Genomic DNA, 18,330 nt, shown 5'->3' with positions numbered 1-18,330 from the left:
TTATATTATATTATAATTACATTATATTATATTATACTATACTGTAATTATGTTATATTATATTATATTATAGTATAGTATAGTATTTGTTAAATGCGATCACTGCCGGGAGCGGTAAAGACGAGCACGTTATGTTTGGCTGACGAAGCTAGATTTGGTGAGGTCCACCCACAACTAAGACAAAGGTGGCTACATGCTTTGCGCGTCCATGCCGCTCATAAGTTTCACAATACGGGGTTGCATCAACCGCGTGCCGCCGTTCCCTACTACCTACACCGGAACGTTGGTTATCTTTTTCGGACTTGCTAGTTTGCTTCCGTTTATCACGATTTCCTGTCCAAGTTTGACCACTCCGAATGACTTATCCATGATAGTCATGTACGAGGCTGTCCTCGACGTCGCAGATAGGAAACCGCGACTGTCCTACACAGCCTGGTAGCTTGCACGTAGTGCACTATAGCTCTGTTGTTCACCCGCCGAGGGTGCTAAATGTGCTTGGAAGACCGTACCACCTGGCCGAATCAGTGTAGAAATCTCTCAGGTGCTAGCCAGCTTATTACATTCTTTGCGAGCACTGCCCGTGAACCGGCTAATTTTTCCCATGGCACTATCAAGGGGTCAGTCTATCGGTGAAGCCCAAAACCTGCCGTGCACCCAATACAGTGTATGCTGACCATCATGAAAATATCCGTGACGAGAAACATATCTTAATTTTCCTAGGTGCATGCTGCAGCGGCAGAATGGAATTTTCTATATAGGTCACGAAAGGCCGCTTTATTTGAAACTTCCCACGCAAGGGCGATGTAATCATTTCTTATCTACTGTTTCAAAATGTTTCAAAATCCAGGACAGGAGGAAGCAAATGAGGAAATAACTTTTCTTACCCAATTGCCCACCGTCTACATGTAATAAACATGCTGATCCCTCCTAGCCATGAAAATGGTGAACCCTGTGTCCAAGTGAAATCCGAAGTACGCTTAAACAATCTTTTGAAGAAGTGTAGGTCTCTGGAAAGATTTAAAGCTCCAATAAATGCCAACGAATCCCAAAATGTTGTGTTTCCTCTGTCCAAACTATGGTTTCGGAAAAATTTTGGGTCGGCGCCGGTCGCCATCCAAAGCGGATGTGCTGGTAATTTATCACGTGAAATAAGGCCTACCGCCTATTTTGAGGAACGCGTCCTAAATGAAAGGCCCACTAGACCTCTTAACCATTACGCTATGGCGCGAAAATTGCTTGAAGGAAATTCACGGGAGCTTTCGCTCTCCAAACCGGATTGAGTCAAGAGTGGTTTTCATTTATTGTCCTAGCCAAAGATGAACGAGGGAGGCATATAGAGCCACTTGGTTCAAACAGACAAATCCTATACCCACTTGTACATGTTCCGACGGCGATCCTGACAGATTTGTGGCCCAAAACAACTGATCGGGCTATGGGGCAACGCCCTGCCAGAGCTTCCATACTTGGCTTCCTCACGTCGTATTTTTATCCTGGCCATACCGAAGCTCACCTGTCACCAGACCTCTCGTCTTTTGATTGATTTTACCCAGCCATATTAGACAAATGACGTGATTACTTGTACAACACATCATTTAAGAATGGGGTCTTCAAGCTTTCAACGTCTTTACGCCTACGTTCTGCCGAATGTTCGCTGTCTAGAAGAAGGAGCGTGGGAAGCCCTAGTTCCTTCCGAATTTAAACTGCCCGAAATTTCCGTGAGATTCTTCGTGAAAAGTGTAAATGCAGGATATGGCTAGACGCATACAGGCGCCAGGATAGATTAGGTAAAAAAATTTCGCAAAAAAACTGAGAACTTTCTCAAGTGTGCCAAAACTCTCGTGTTCTGATACTGACAGTAGCCCTCAAATACTCAGCTCTAGCTATCCAAGTTCATCTAACTGATTGTATTGTAACTGAGAATGGTAAAAATAAACCGTACACAATAACTACGAATGATTTAACACGACCCGACAAATAACCCACCGATACTCCTTTTGAAATCAAGTGGCATCCAATTAAAGCCTCAGGCTCCTCTCCTAGTAACTGGATTATGCTGAAACGGCTGACATCCCTGCCCAAATCCCACGCATGATCAACTTGCACATACTCGCATGGCTCCGGCATCTATCATCTGCAGTCAGTTTCGTTGCTCTTTGCTTCTGTTAGCCACCACTGTCGGATCGTATACCTTCGTGTGCTATATGTTCGTCGGTGGGTCTCTTCCACCGAAATCCGAAAGACACCAGCAGCTGTACCTAATTTATTTAGCTTCAGTGAAGCTAAAGATATTCACGTCATTCTGCATCATCGTCGGTATCCAATGTTTGTATCAACCTTCATACATTGGGTGTGGCCCTAATGAGAGCGATAAACTCACCCCAAAACTGCCTGATATGTTCCGGTGTCTGTTTGAGTTTTCGATACTCATGATGGGGATCAACCAATTTTTTGCGAACTGCCCACCATCTACGCTTCCTATTACCACTTGCGGTGCGCCCCTGAGGGCAGATTATTCACTGTTCTTGTCGACCACAGGCCCCCCACTTATTCAGACGCGTCGTCTATCGAAAAGCATTTACCCTTTGGGATGCCATATTTGGGCTTTATATCGCGGCACACAGGCCTCGTCAGACACATCTAGAATCACGGAAGCGCCTTGTTTGATGCCTTATAGTTTCGTGTGAATCTCCCGCAAGGATTTTTTCGCATTATAACTTTATAACCAAGGGGTCCGGTGAGCACTTTCTTTTAGGACACGCATGACACGAATAGGAGTACACTTCGCTGAAAGAAAGACAGGTAAGACGAGGTAAGTCAAATAAGAAAAAATAAATCAGGCTGCGAGGCTGAAAAACCAGTGATAGGGCTTCCCGCTAAACTATCTGTTTCAGCATAGAAGGACTAGAGTGGCCTTCAGAAAACAGGAATCACCTCACAATCGTTTGAAGCTCCCAAGATTTCTGGGGGACTTGGAGCCAGTATGTGGGGACTTGAGTCAGACGACTGTCCAAGCCTCTGAGCATTCCTTTGTGACATCTCATAACTGAAATATGAAGTAAGGAAGCCGTAAGAAATTGGTCATCTGTTCACTTTTTGGTAACCTCGCGCTGGCGAGCATACTGCCCCGCGCTGAGAACGTAAAGATCAGTGCTACACCCTTTTTTCACCTGTGCCTTTCAGCTGAACGACAGCCACTGACCGACAAGAAAAAAAGCGACCCGGGAAACTTGGGCAATAGCCTCGATCCTGTGTATCAATCCGTGAATCCGTGACCCCTTTGTTTTAATTTACCAACCAAGTTAACAACAAGAGTTTATAACTTCTTGCGGTTTGAACTAATGTCACAAACGCGAATCAATGTTGTCAAAGAGCGATTGCATGATTATCTTTACGGTAACCTAACAAATATGCATCAAAGCAGTTGATTAGATCCGATTTACACGCTTTCAAGTGAAAGAGATCATGAAAGGGTTGCGAGAAGAGCACGCAACCGACTAGGTCGCCTGGAGAAACTTTTTAATTTCCATAATTTATTCAGCGAAATCCCAGTCTATCGGCCCTTTGAATGGAAATTTGGTGGAAGAGACCCAGTTCCACCTTCTGTCGCTAGAGAATTCCGTCCTTCCGACATATGTGGAGAACTTTTAAAAAGGTGATTTTTTGTTGACGGCTGTTAGTATTACATTGTAAAGGAAGCTAAAGGCTACCGGCGTATATCACTTTGAAGATGATGTTGCTGGATTCCAAAGGTCAAAGTACTTCAACCACTGCATAACAAACGTCGGAAGATATGTAAGCTTATGCATTTTCTTGGGATTAACAGATCATTGAATTTTTAATTTTTGTAACCTATGAGCAGTTCATGAAAGACTCTGTAGGATTTTAATGAAAAATGGAAACAGGTCTGTTTGTTGTACAAGAGCTTAGCCCTTTCGTCTGTATCGCTGTCCTGTCACTCACAGACCAGTCGCCTTTCTGGCTACTCTACGTATTCCAAAATTGATCGTTTGTCTTAAATGTATGTATAATCTGCAGGATTTTTGTACTTAGTTTTAGCCGAAAGACACTCATATTTACCTCCAGGATGCTATTGTGATTCTGATTTTAAAAGTAAGCTTACTTTTGCTAAAAGAAGCCACTACCTTTTTCACATTGTAAGAGCGCCAAAGTGACAGCCAAGATTGTAAGAAGAAATCACTGAATCAAAAGGTAGCCGACACGACGTAATTCAGAGCCAATGATTCCTAAAACTTTATGCGTAGCTCCTCTTGATCTTCACAACAAAAAATCCACTGTGACATCTGAATTTACGCATGCATTAGCCCAGTTGCTGCTTGTAATGCGAAGTTAATCACCATCTATTTCTCCAGATAAACGAAAAATAGGAACGTAGCAGTCATGAACATTGAACGAAACTTACGCGGTTTTTTAACATGACGACAATGGCTTTGACGATGATAGTGAAACCCGAAAATAGAAGACATGACGGTGTAAATGATATGAATGGACATGTATTTATGATAAATATATACATGATACACATAGCCTCTGACAGTGAAATCTGGAGAGTGAACTTATATCCTTCAAGCAATACTAGACAGCAGACCTTGATGATTCGTCTCAAAAAGCCTCAGTTAAGGAAATCAAGCATGGTAAATAAGAATGTAGAAAGTTGCTTTATTCCATGTTCGAGGCTGAAAAAGGAGAGCATTTAACAGGGTACCCCAAACTCATTGCGAGCAGTAAATACCTCCGTAGAAATAAGACACTTTATAGCCTTCTGTTGTACAGGCTCCAGACAAAAAGTTGTCACAGAGTACTACGAGGCTTGCTGTTAGAGGTAGAGAAGTTTGAAAACCGTACTCATCTAATGAAGGAGGTTTCTGGGCATCATTCTATAGGCATAGAATAATATAGGGTAAAAAATTACAACGGTCAAGCGGGTAGTGGCATCCTTATAGCTTTCTCTCCTAACTGACTTTCATAAGTAAGCAACACACGGAACCTCTTAGGCATCCAAGTTATGAAGTGTATGATGGAAAAGTTTGCGTTTTTGTACTTCATTCTTTGCGGGAACAGTAATTTCATGGAAACTTATGGGTAATTTTGTCACACAAGAGCCATTGAAACGATAGCAAAATTTTTTCTATTCACTTTTGGCTGCTTTGTTCAGCTCAAGGTCTAACAATAAAAACTTTAAAAACGCTGGGTAGTTGTGACCAGACCTTTCTCAGATTTCGGGCGCAAGTTATAATCATGCTCTTTCAACAAAGTTGACGTGAATATACAATTGGATATATTCAGAATTTTTTGTACAGATGGTGTAAAAAAGGACTCAGGCGTGTGCTGCAACCTTGTTATGAGGATTTAGTAGCATTTAATCTGTAACAAGGTCCAAAAAAACAAAAAATAAGGTCCAAGGCAAGATATCATATTACTTCTAAGTTAAGGGAGTGGCACCTAATTCACACCATTTAAGGAGGACCACTGAGGTCTTTTTGGGATTTGTAGGCGGTCAGTCATCCAAATCCTAAATTTGCGCAACAGCTCTAAAGACTTTAATAAAGACCTATCTATCACAAATCAAAAAAGATACTGTCAGCATGAGCCGAAGAATGTTTGGTGGACCTTGTTACTCGTGTAGTTCTTTGGTTAGTATGGTTATCAGGATAATCGCTTGTTTCAGTTTCCTTCGCTTACTCTCAAGCATTTGTTCAAGTGAATAAATCAAATTATGTGACGTTTTAGCACCACAGTTTAGTGAGTGTGTTCTTCAGTAACAAAAATGGATAGGCTCATATATCTAATTAAAAATTTGCCCAGTAAAAACCACAGAAATACGATAAACCAAACAAACATCTGTAAATCCAATTATTTAATCAGTCAGTGGAACAAAGCAGAAAATGGATGCCTTGCTATTTCCTCTCTCAAGAGTCAGTTAAGAAACAGTGCAACCCAAAGAACTATGCTCCACCTACGGTCTGGGAAAGGAACTCTGGGCCGTTATTAACTTCAAATAAGTTTTCATAGGGTTTATGGAGGACCCAATAGCACTGCCTTACTTTAGTGAACCACTTATTCAAGTTGTTTGCCGATATCTTAAAGTATGCAATATTTCTTCACAGTGTCTCACGTGGCCTAATTTATTCCTTCGCACAATTTTCCGTTAGTGAGTTTGTAGGCCTTGGTGATATTGCGGATCGTAGTAGCTGGGAAATCACGATTTGTGTAAGTTTTGAAGTGTGTTGATTCAGTTCTAATTTCAATACCAATCACGTTAAACCAAATGTAGACCAAAGAGGCTCATGCTGTTACTATCGGTGTTTATCTCTGCTTTTGTCCGACCTCGAGCACAATGTTATTGTTCGACTGATCACATTGTTATCCTGGCGCTTTGGACAGTGACCAAACCATAAGTGTCACTGATGCTGAGTTAGTCCAGAAATCTGTTGCATATGAAAGCATAGAAAGAGGAAAGAGGCGACGGTTCAGTGAAATATTTGGGCCAGTGCCTCGGGTGCATGACTCTTATTCCCTTTTTCTATACCCAGTGAACATAGCTGTGGCAAAAGAAACGAAACCAACACGGTCTTGAGGAAGGAACACGGAAGTGAACTTGAGTTTTCTCACCTGAAATTTCGTCTTCAAAATACCCTTAAAGGCTATTTTAGGCATCACTGGTCAAACAATCCAAGCTTCTCAGCATCCCTCATTTATACCAGTTAATTCCGCATCCATTAGTCAGTAATGGGTGGATACTATATCATGATAAGCAAACTTTTTTGTCTACGTTTGGCTTCCTTCTAGTTTAGAGCGTAAACTTAAGTCGAACGAGCAAACATTAGGCACGATCTGTCGTTCGAGGATAGAATCGACTGTAAGCATCAATCATAAGCTGGTTATGAACCGACCAAAAGCTCACAACCAGTCTCGTTCTTCGTCAAACTTTCCCACTAAGCGTACTCTCCCTGCTTCCATCAACTGTACGTTTTGACTTGAACCATGTGCGCAAATATGAAAATAGCTCAGATGATAATTATAATGGCATTAACCAGAGACTTAACTGAACGTAAATGTGCTGTTTTACCGGGTATACTATTCAGAAAGACGCTGTATACATTTTCTTTAAGAAACATACTACTCATGTGACTCCCTCGTTAATCTCGATGTAACTTGCGAGTGAGGGTGTTCCAACTGATAATAGTTTTTTAAAGTCGTCATGAGTTCGAGCGAGCATGTTACTGAATACCTAGTCTTTAGGGGCCCTATGAAATGCCTCTACTATCATGCTTACTTTTTTCACACAAAGAATGTAAGCTAAAGCCCAAGTAAAAGCTGCACTTGAATAAAATGCAGAAGTTCATTTTGAATTTTTAGTACTAGAAAAACCACCATCACTTTAGCAAATTACCAGACCAGTACTTATTCGTGTGTCGAAAGACAATGCCATAAACAGACCGTGTAAACTCATTTGAGTGACAGCAAAAACCCCTGATTTGACGGACCTCCTACTTTGATTTGGAGAGTTGTACGGCAGCAGTGCTAGTGCAGAATACTGGTTTTATGCTGCCACTGATGATGATGATGATGAGTTGACTCAAAACTACGGAATTTTTATCTTCATTCTTTACACCAGGCAGCTGATGATCCAGTTCAACTGAACTTGACTTTAGACAGAATGGCAGCTGGCAACCTTTTGCTCGACAGGTGTGGCATCCATTACGGTCCTACGTACACCTCGAAATATGTTCAGACAGATTACCGGGATTCGGAGGCACAGACAGATCCTTATTCGCCTCCTTATGTGGTAAACGTGGGTGAAACTCCGGAAGTGCTTACTCTGGCCACTTTGGGATACAAAAGAGGCTTGCCTGCTGGGATCCACGATGTGGATATGATTGAACGTGCAAGAGAGCGGCACCAAATCGAAGCCAGTTTGGAGCCATACAGCCAAATTGCAAGTTCTACGAGGAAAGTGGAGAAACGTCGAAAGATTTTGCGTGAGATGGAACTTCGTGAATGGTATTATCGGGAGAAAGAGGTTGAGGCGTAAGTCAAAGTCAAAGTATTTGGGAATAGTTCTCTGCCTGGTAAATGCGTCCTTTACGCCACAAAATTATGCTTAAGGTCTTACGCTGAGAAAGTAAACCTCGAGGACTTACAAGTCCGATTGTCGGGAAATCATCTGTCAAAATCTATCCAAGGTCTTGCGAAATTTGGTCTCGACTTTTCTGAATAAACGTGACTTCCAGAACTTTGCTTCGCCGGTACAATAATCTCGAAATAATAAACAGTTTTACTAATTTTTTACTGTCATTGTCATCTAAGGCATAAGGTGGTGTGTTTGACCCAGCGTCAAAACATCTAATGCCCTGCTAATTATGTCGCAAAGTGAAATCAATTTCACAGGTTTCCCATTCCTACTTTGCCTAAACATTCTTCGTTTGGCGTAGCAATCATAATCTGTTGAGTGATGGTCTTTGTGAGAAAATTCACCATCAAAACGCTTTCTTAATTGTGCTCTCTCCTGAGAGAACGTGGCTGCTGGCGTTTCGACGGCCTACGGACGGTCTGTCGTCTCATATATTGACCACGGTGGACGACCACTTCCATCGCAGTGACCGATCGCTCTAAGCATTTGGATCAACTTGACCAAGTCGTTCCATAATTAGTGTTAAAATCTCCGTTAGATGTCATTCCTCGTATTACTTTAAACAGCTCAATTGGGTTTGCTGACTTCTCGTGCAAGTTTCGCCGTTCATAGTAGCTATAAATTCGTAAGGTTTTTAAGATATCCATGATGGTTCAGAAATCGCTTTGACGAATAGTCACAAAGAACACTGCTGCTTCCATCTTGAATGCCCAGATTCGACCGCCTGTGGCTGCCGACAACCCTGCCAGTTATCAGAACGGAATGAACTGTGGAGAAGTTCTTTGAGGCCATGAGACAAAAATTTCGATAGGGTTCCGGAATCCATGAAGGAAAAACGTCTGTACAAGATACTATGTAATGGCGGTATCTTAATAGGGATCTGGGTTCCTTTGTATTCGAGTCGATTTCTAGTCAATCTGATATGACAAATTTCAAAGAGGGATCCATTTTGATTGCTTAGCAAGTAATATCAATTTTTAACAATTAGTGTATATATACCTTTTACTATCAATTTTCCTTTTTGTCTCGGATTGTATACTCTTTGGAACATTGTGGAAGCTTAATTCTCCCGATTATGGAAGGTACAAGGCGCAAGCATTATACAAATGTGGTATTTTGCTCGCGAGTTGGTGGAAGCTGTTTGAAATCCTCTTGTATTCTCTTTCGAGAGAAACCCAATAACGATATCTTCTTTGGTCATACATCGTTAACCTTTTGAATTCCAAATCCATTTCGGACATAACCTTGGTTTGCTTCTACGACATTCCCACGCAGTTTCTAATGTAGGGTTTGATGCTTGTTTGCAATCACCTGCAGCCGTGTATAAATGCACACAGAAAAGAGGATCAAGGGAAACTTAGCAAGTCAAACTATGCGTAGCAAAATATAGGACCACCAAAACCAGAATATAGGCATCCGGTCGATCCAGTTGTTCTTTTTCGGCAACATAAAAATCATTAAAAATTATTAGCTTTGAAGCAGACTCTCTATGTTTGAGGAAGCTTTTTCACTTCAGTGTCGGACACCATATATGCAAAAAAACCCGTCATCATCAGTTTAAAATTGTGGATAAACGCTTACAGGTTCTGTCATATTAGGATACTTTTGGACAGTCAAAATTCTCATTTCTCACCAAATGGATCCTGAAGAACTACTCCTAGAGAAGGGTGAAAAATGTGACCGACGTTATGAATTTCTTTTAGTTTGCAAGAAGTCCGAATGAAAGTGTTGGTTCAACTGCTGCGTAAAAGGGAGATCAACCAGGAAGAGATAGCTACCAAACGTTTGGAAAGAATGTGGACGGAACAAGAGGCGGTTAATGAGTCTCGCAGGAAAGCAATTCAGAAGCGATATATCACAGGTTAGTGAGAGGGTTTGGCATTGTGCATTGCAGTTTGCTTTGTTTTAGGACGTGCAACCCACGGAAACCAAGCTGGGACATCCACAGTCGCAGGGGGTTGTGTCTGGAAATAGAACTCACTGAAAGAAGGTAAAGTAAAGTTGCTTCATGGTGACTTGGATTCAAGACTAAAAAATGATGATTCTGCAAAAAAAATGTGTTGCTTAAGTCTACTTTTGGCACAAGTGAATGATTCTAGTGCCACATTGGCCTTCACACTTACTAAGGTCGTGACCCTCTTTTCAGTATGCTGGTCGTCTGGTCAGTACTGGTCATCTGAAGACTTCCAAAGTTGTTGGCCAAACACTTGGTATACGCAGTCTTATTGTAATCAGAGTGGATTGACAGTAAAAGGTTAGATGTCAGTTTTAGACAGTAATAGGGAGGTTTCATCCAGGATTTTGAGAGGAGGCTACTCTTATATGGGTGCCAAGATGACAGTGGTCTTCTGGAAAGAACAGATTCGCATTTCGTACTCATCTTATCCACCGTACAGAGTTTGCTAGACGGTCATCAGATGGTCCCCCGAGAAGTTGACTGTGGATTTGGGATGCTGTGAGCTATTCGACATCGCAGCTTCTGTACACATTGTTCCAAATTTTACCTACTTTCCTCTTACAAGTAATTGAATTGGGAGACCCACGTATACATCTACCGGATGAGCTCAGCATATTTGGAAAGCAGTCGTGTGTTTGCCCGTTTTCAGAGGCAATTGGACAATTAGGTTTCTGATTACGCTGAGTGCAGAAACCGAGCAAGATCTAGCTGTCACGGGCACCTAGCCTAATCATTTGTACCAATGAACAACTCTTCATCTCAAGCCAACCGCTGACAATTTGAACAGACTTGAAAAGTTTACATAGAAATAAGTTGTAAGGCACACTGGTTGCATCTCACTGTCTCCTCAAAACTACGGAACGATACCAGATAAACAGAATGGACGAAGGGCTGCTGTATCCAAGCAGGAACGCACCCCACTTGTTCAAACTGAACATACTTGCCGGTACTATTAGGGTAGGTGACAGAGTATTCATATGTGAAACGGTGAAAAAGAACAGATCACCCACCGAGGTAAGAAAACTTTAAGTATTGGGATCGGGACTCACTTGCATGTGGCCTGATAGCTTAGTAATCGAGTTAAGCAGGTGAAGTCAGACACCACTCCACCAGCTTGCTTATGTAAGGGTGCAGTTGCAAACAAGGATGTGATGAGGTGCTGATAAAAAGGTAATCGTTCAGCTGCAGCCCACCTTCGGTGCCTAGCTATTATGACACCCGAAGGGCTGGGATATTGTCGGGTTGCCCAAGCCTAGACAGGGTAAGTCGAGATACAGAGGTCGAGTTTGAAACACGGAATTTCCGATCTGAACTTGAAATTAGCAAGTGTGAATAGCAACTGTTTGCTTACATACATACATTGACATGAAATCGTGAAATTCTTATGTGCCTTTGTCTATAATACAAAGCCTTGGAATGCCAAAATGAATGAACTGTAAACATCTACTTCAGTTTTGTTCAGAAGATATCGGTTTTAGCCTTCAAGATGATCAGTATAAAGAGGTCGAAGGTGCCACCATGAGAAGTGTTGGCCTAAGCATTCATGACCACCATTGAAATGTAAATGGAAACTCTCACCGGAAGGGCTAAACTCTGCAAAAGATATGATCACAATAGCGTAGTGATAACAAGACAAATACAGGAAACCACACGGCTGTTCCAGGCACTGTATGGCTCACCCAAACATGAAGTTAACAGCTGAGCACGGGATGAATGGCACGCTCTTCTTCCTTGATATCCAACTGGTCCACCGAGATGACGGAACAATGCGGGCTCCAGTTGACCGGAAATACATTCAGACTGGTCACCGCGTCCATTTCTTCAGTAGACCGACAACCAGTAAAAACGCACGGAGGATACTGTCAAAGAGGAAAGTAGATATCTGGAGGATATATTTCGTCAGAGGCTTTGGAGGAGAGCAGAATCCTTCGGCTGAGGAAAGAAAATATTTTCTCGAGTTTAAAAGTGAGGTTTTTCTAAATGGTAGTTCCATAAATGACAATGCTAACAAGCCGGGGGCATTTAAACCGAGCTGTTAAAGGTACTCAGTACACCACCAAACCTGTACTCAACCACATCTGCAATCAAGACCCAACCTTTGTAACCACGCTTCTGCTCCCCTAGTGGGTCATCTCCAATCCTTTTCACCGTTTCACATTTGGATGCTTGGCCGTCCAGTTCTGCAGAAGTTAAGCAATTCCACGGTAAGCCGGTGGAATACCTCCGGATTTGAATGCAGCAACTTGAGTCTTCATCCATAACCAGCCATCCACCTGAAAGTGAGCACTGTGTCTACCAGACAACTGCTTTCGATATCGCCAACATCATGGCGAAAGGTAGTATACTGCAGTCTCCGAATCCATTGACATCAGATGGTGGAAGCAAGAACTGCGCAAAGAGAAGGAATGAATCATATCGCTAGCAATCCATTGAAAATTAACTTGCATTTAACATCATAATGGCGAAAACCTTTATTCTCCTATATTCACCTGGTATTATTTTGTAGTATACACCCGGAAAGTTACAGCATGTTGTCCTCGGTGTACCGAATAACAGTTCGCTTCACTAAATTCTCCTTAAAGTTGTAACGGGACGATAGTGTCTCACAGTTAGGACGGTACATCATGTATAGCGGAGTTGCGAAATGTAGTCGCTTCGTGCACTCTGTTCTGCCACAATATCTATACGTGTGGATAACGAATTGCAAAGGTAATCGCTTTGCTCAGATTATTCCGGGGATCACATCCAACTTGGGTAAAAGCGGAACCCTTAAATTGAAAACAGCAGACAAGGGTATAGGCGAATTTTTTTAGTTAGAAATTAACACGTCTACGAATAGTACTTCTCCAGAAAGACTTTTCCAAACATTGAGGATGAGCCTACCTTTCGTCAGTTAATAATCGATGCACCAGAGCTTGGTTGACCTGTTACTTTTGACTGTTCAACCTTGTATCGCTTCTTACTACTCTGTGGTCTTTTTAAAAATACAACATTCACAGGCCTTTCTCGCTTATGTTTTGCGTCTTTCCCTTGGGTTTTACATTAACGGTGATTTAGGATCGCTTAAACAATTCTAATTTGAGAGCGATAGCTGATCTTTATTGACTTTTCTATGGAAAGCGATCCTGATGGTGAAATCTCCCTTTTTAAGCGCTACGGAAGCTGGTACGCCGTCGTCTGGAGACTCAGCATCAGAAAAATAAACGTGATGTAATAAAGGAATATGCCACTCCATCGTCGCAAGCATTCGCTCCACTTACCCGGCTCGGCGTGTTTCCAGATCGAGGATCCCAGGCATTCGCTGTAAAGAATGACTACCTTACCACGTACAACGGTGAGCTAAAACAACCACAGTATTCATACATGCCCATTATTTTTGTGCCGATTTTCCGGTAGACATTGACAATCGAAGATATCTAAGTTTCGGCTATTGTATATTCATTAGTCCATTTTGCAAGGTCACCTATGTTGCCCATTTTGATATGCTGTGTTAACTTCGGACCGTTTTGGTACCTTACAAACCTTAACGAGTCGCAAGTATCTACCATAATCAGGCCATACATGTACACTAAGGACACTCATGCTGCACGCGTTGATGGGATCTGTCCAGAGGGGTCGCTCCAGAGAATTTGGACGGTTTAGAGGGTGATTCCAACAGAAGATTGCTTGAGGATAAAATGTGTCTAGGTATGACTTTGACATTAATCTGTTAACTGTGAAAAAGGAAGGGAAGGAGGCAAAAGGAAAAGGGGAAATTGATGCTCACTTTTATCCCAATGTCGGCTCATGACAGAAAATGAGTAAGTCCACGGAGAAATAGTCGTAACACATCTCATATTGGGTACAAACGTTTCTGTACTTCTGTGTTGGGATTAGTGCACTAAGTTTAAATCTAATAAAATGCTGTTTAGAACAATGGATTGGGACTTATACGGAACTTACTCATATAACCATGTTTTTCAACATCTAACCAATACAGGACTCCTACAGCTGGAGGCTACCTTCTCATCCAGTGTACTTCAACCGAAAATTCATATTCCGCCTGTTAAAATGTATACTAAAGAGGGTTTCCTCAGAAGAGAATTTCGGCACCTACAGGAGCTAGCAAGCCTTCAAAAGGTGAGCCTACATATTTGATACAGAATATTCCCCATGGTTAACCGACATGTGACTGCTTTCAAAAACAGCAAAAGTTCCATGAGTTACGCTGAGTTCGCTTCAGTGGTTTCAGTATGATGTTATTATCCCCAACATTAGTAGGTTTTCTGGAATAATAGGGATGAAACACGACTCATTAGGGTAGCCTATTTTTTGGAATTCACTCGCGTTATGCACCTTGAGCCTATTTCTGTTTGGGTTTGAAGGAACCACCCTGACCATGACAAACTAAATGACCTCACAAACCTTGGTAACTTAACAGAACGAAATCTATCGCTACTCTTGTTGTTGTTGTTGATGATGATGGTGATGTCGAGGAAGTCGAAAATGGTGATGCAATGTACGCAAAAGGGCCCCGGGACTAGTTTCCTGTCTTAAATAATTTAACCGGGTAGAAGTCAGAAGTAACACGTTGGAGGCTGAACTAGCGGAGAATCTTGAATTTAACAGCATGCTTCTGATGGCACAAAACTGTTGTGTGACCCAGGTAAGACTAAACATCGCTCTTCCGCTGTTGTTGATGATGATGGTGATGTCGAGGAAGTCGAAAATGGTGATGCAATGTACGCAAAAGGGCCCCGGGACTAGTTTCCTGTCTTAAATAATTTAACCGGGTAGAAGTCAGAAGTAACACGTTGGAGGCTGAACTAGCGGAGAATCTTGAATTTAACAGCATGCTTCTGATGGCACAAAACTGTTGTGTGACCCAGGTAAGACTAAACAGTTGGAACCAATGTTTTCAACAGGGTAGTACGTGGACAGGAAGCCCCCAAAGCTCGTACCTGAAGCCTCCTAGTTTTGGTCATTAAGCATCTTGGTCCACGCAGTCAGCGTCATAGAAATTCATTCCTCTCAGCTGAGTCTGAAACTGTCGGACGTCCACGCTGGTCAGTCAAGAGCACCATTTGCCAACAAGTTTCTGATATGTTTGCCATAACGTCATATTGTGTACCTGTTATACTTTGAGGAGACACTCAATATACATATTCGCGATAACAGAACTATCGGCAGCATTAGTATTGCGTAGTAGCGAGCTTACCAAAACCTCTACTTGCTACTTATCGAAAACTGTCCAAAGTTTTCAGCCAGATATCTTTAACCCGTTAAGACCAGCACATTTAATCCAAATTTTTATTACGAATAAGTTTTTTCTGGTCCTAAGAAACAGTCGCAACGTCTTAACAACTATATCGGGAGAAACTGAAATGCTTGTGTACAAATTCAGCCCATTGTTCTATTTTTTCTACAACAAACGGGTAACTATCAACAGTAACATTGATCTCAAACAAAAACAAGGGGCATTTACGATCTGTTGACTGTCATGTCTCAAGTTTCTTGGGCATTCTGACTTATTTGCCTAGTTCATTGATTCGGTGGCTTGGTAGTAAATTGCAAATGTCCCAGTCCGCACTGGATACAGAACCCTATTGACCATCTGTTGTAGTAGTCTGGCTACCCAGTAAGTTAGTTTACCAGGAGTGTGTGGCAAAGAAATAAAATTAATAACATTAGGTTGGGTATACAATAATAAAAAGGTCAGATGAAACAGATTCACTAATAATTGTTCCCTTTAAAATAGTTCGTCTTTGGCCCAGGTCAGCGAATAAACAATAATCCAATTATGGTGTTCCCGGGGCCTTCTTCTAAACAGTTCCCACATATAATAGATTCCGAAGATGGACTGAAATGTTTTGATACCAGAGTTAGCACATGAGCCTCACGAATGACCGCTGCAAGCGCAATCGAAATCAGAAGGGACAGTCGAAGCACATGACCACGTTTGTATTGCGAGAAATTGTACAAGTGCGCGTTTTTGTAGTTTCCGTACTCAAACAAAAAGCAAACAAAAAAAAACAAAACAAAAAAACAAAACAATTGACGAAATACGTATTGTTATAATGGAAGCAAAATAAAGGTACAAAACACCACATTGTAAAACTGTGTGGATCAATTTATTGTTTTATTGCTCGACGTGTTTATTCAAGGTTGTCATCTAATGAGCGGTTTTCTGTCCTATCTTTTGCGTCACTCCCAATGGAACCGAACTGTATCCATTGCTGCTTTCTGCTCAACCAAATTCATTCTCCCACAATTTTCGGTGGAGCTGTCAATCAGCAAACCATAATAAAGCCCTTCTCCTGTATGACAGACCAAAACAGAGGCGTTGTCCGGACCTGTAAGGCACATTCATGTAATTTTTGTGGGAGGTTTGAACGATTAGAAGATGACCTTGCCTATATGCATTCTTCCACAGATAGTTGATGAATTGTACCGGATTGATCCTCACAATTCTTCGAGACACCGTTTCTAACCCTCCAGACCACTGAAAAGCAGTGTGTACATTCATTACCTTGCAGTATTTGGAAGGTGCATTTACCACTTCATCGGCCCAGTCAAGAAAACCAAGGTTCTTGGAGAAGATTGAAAGACCACCTCCACGACCAGTAACTCCGACGATTATTCCGCCAACAGGAGTGAGTTTTGTTGTGATGTGGCCCGATGAGCTTGGAGAGGTTTTCTGTACAGCGTTTATTCATCTGAATTTCGTGCGCTATCCTCACTGTGAGCTGCAGGCTAGTGGCAACAATAGCTTCTTAACTCCCATTTTTCAGCCCGTTTCTACTACTCCTTTATTTGCAAGAAACACTAAGCAATTCTTTGGCTCAGATTTAATGTGCTCGTGGATCCTCCGGGTCTTTTTTATGGTGCAACCGGATAACTATCCGGAGCAAGTCTACTAGTTTCATCAGCCATGCTCAAATGTGAATCCGCGAAACTTTTCAATATGTTAACTTTCTAAATGAAAAGTTGCGCATACGAATGGAGTTTTTATATGAAATTTAAGAGAAAAGCTCAACACCTCCTCAATGCAGCAGTCCAGAGGTCTAATTGTGGTCTTAGTGACGTCTGGCCTGATGACAGATAGCTCTGAACTCGAATAGCAGTGGAGTACCTGTGTCGGCATGAACGGAAGCCTTACTAATTTGCTTTTCTCCTTATGTGCGGTATAAACAAAGTTAGGAAATATAAAGTTATTGATGCCCTGTTACAGCTCTCAAAATGACTAGGTTGCTTGACTCGTCCAGGCAGAATGCTCGCGTGTGTGGGTTGATACTGTGGGCAACATAGCACTGAAAAATTTGGTTGACATACCATCAGTTTCAAATGAAGCCACCAGAATTTTATATTCATGAATGTCGTTTGAACTTCTTCGTCGCATGATCACATAATAGTCAATCATGTACAGCATCCAATTGTGCCACCAAACAACACACTGTAGGCACCGAAATTTCATTGTACTTAACATCTGAGAAAAGTTGCGCAACGTATAGAGTTTGTTGTTGTTGCTGTTGTTGCTGTTGTTCCGCGCTCTTCTTGCACCCATTTTATCCTTATGGAGAGTCGCTGACACTACGCGTCTCACGTGCCTCAAAGCCACGAACTCCCGGTTTGTAACTTGAACAATTCAGCGTTCGGCCACAGAGAAAAGATAACATCCACCTGGTGAGTCAAACATCCGTCTGAGAAATCGTCACCCAAAGTGCTGGTCAGCATTTGTGGCCAGTTGATGTGGACCATGTGATTAAAGATATTGTGGAACACAGTTTTCTTAGTGCCTTCTTAATACCGTAAACCAGTATCTGGATAGCCCCTTGATAGCCTGATGCACTTAGTCAAACCCGAAAGCCAATGAACGCGCGAATCAGCTGATCTGTTGAACACTGCCAAGTACAGTGCGGCCGAAAACCGGCTGTTTATAAAGCTCATGTGGAAAGTGTTACGGTTCTGTCACGCAGCGAGCCGAAAACCGTTTATAAAGCTCATGTGGAAAGTGTTACGGTTCTGTCACGCAGCGAGCAAACAATATGATAATGCGGATTGTGGCAATACATACTCCCCAGCTATGTTGCTTGATCCAGACTCCTAGCACGGTGAATAGTAAGAAGACGAAAACCTCGGACACAAACTTTAATAATCCAACAACACACGATCAACAGGCGATGCCCGGAGCTTCCGAACCCAAGTCAGTGGAAAGAATGGTATCCTGTACGTGGTCGGATTT

At 42.0% G+C, this 18,330-nt stretch overlaps 2 protein-coding genes across 2 annotated transcripts in view; one reads left to right on the top strand and one right to left on the bottom strand.

Moving 5' to 3' along the window:
- Positions 1 to 13,407, bottom strand: part of T265_10933 (hypothetical protein) — a gene marked incomplete at both ends in the record, with an annotated part of 29,867 nt that extends 16,460 nt beyond the window's left edge. Inside the window, 2 exons of the mRNA XM_009177449.1 lie at positions 2,932 to 3,043; positions 13,370 to 13,407. Of these exons, the coding sequence (XP_009175713.1) occupies positions 2,932 to 3,043; positions 13,370 to 13,407 (150 nt within the window). The remainder of the gene's footprint in view (positions 1 to 2,931; positions 3,044 to 13,369) is intronic.
- T265_10932 (hypothetical protein) overlaps positions 1 to 18,330 on the top strand; it is a gene marked incomplete at both ends in the record, with an annotated part of 46,502 nt that overhangs the window by 12,125 nt on the left and 16,047 nt on the right. Inside the window, 9 exons of the mRNA XM_009177448.1 lie at positions 3,061 to 3,260; positions 3,300 to 3,393; positions 3,430 to 3,652; positions 3,693 to 3,792; positions 7,637 to 8,049; positions 9,856 to 10,013; positions 13,261 to 13,443; positions 14,089 to 14,228; positions 16,625 to 16,741. Of these exons, the coding sequence (XP_009175712.1) occupies positions 3,061 to 3,260; positions 3,300 to 3,393; positions 3,430 to 3,652; positions 3,693 to 3,792; positions 7,637 to 8,049; positions 9,856 to 10,013; positions 13,261 to 13,443; positions 14,089 to 14,228; positions 16,625 to 16,741 (1,628 nt within the window). The remainder of the gene's footprint in view (positions 1 to 3,060; positions 3,261 to 3,299; positions 3,394 to 3,429; positions 3,653 to 3,692; positions 3,793 to 7,636; positions 8,050 to 9,855; positions 10,014 to 13,260; positions 13,444 to 14,088; positions 14,229 to 16,624; positions 16,742 to 18,330) is intronic.

This window comes from Opisthorchis viverrini (assembly GCF_000715545.1).
Source record: "Opisthorchis viverrini unplaced genomic scaffold opera_v5_429, whole genome shotgun sequence".
Lineage (NCBI taxonomy): Eukaryota > Metazoa > Platyhelminthes > Trematoda > Opisthorchiida > Opisthorchiidae > Opisthorchis > Opisthorchis viverrini.
The sequence above is the reverse complement of the archived record's forward strand: the minus strand, read 5'-3'. Positions and strand labels throughout refer to the sequence as shown.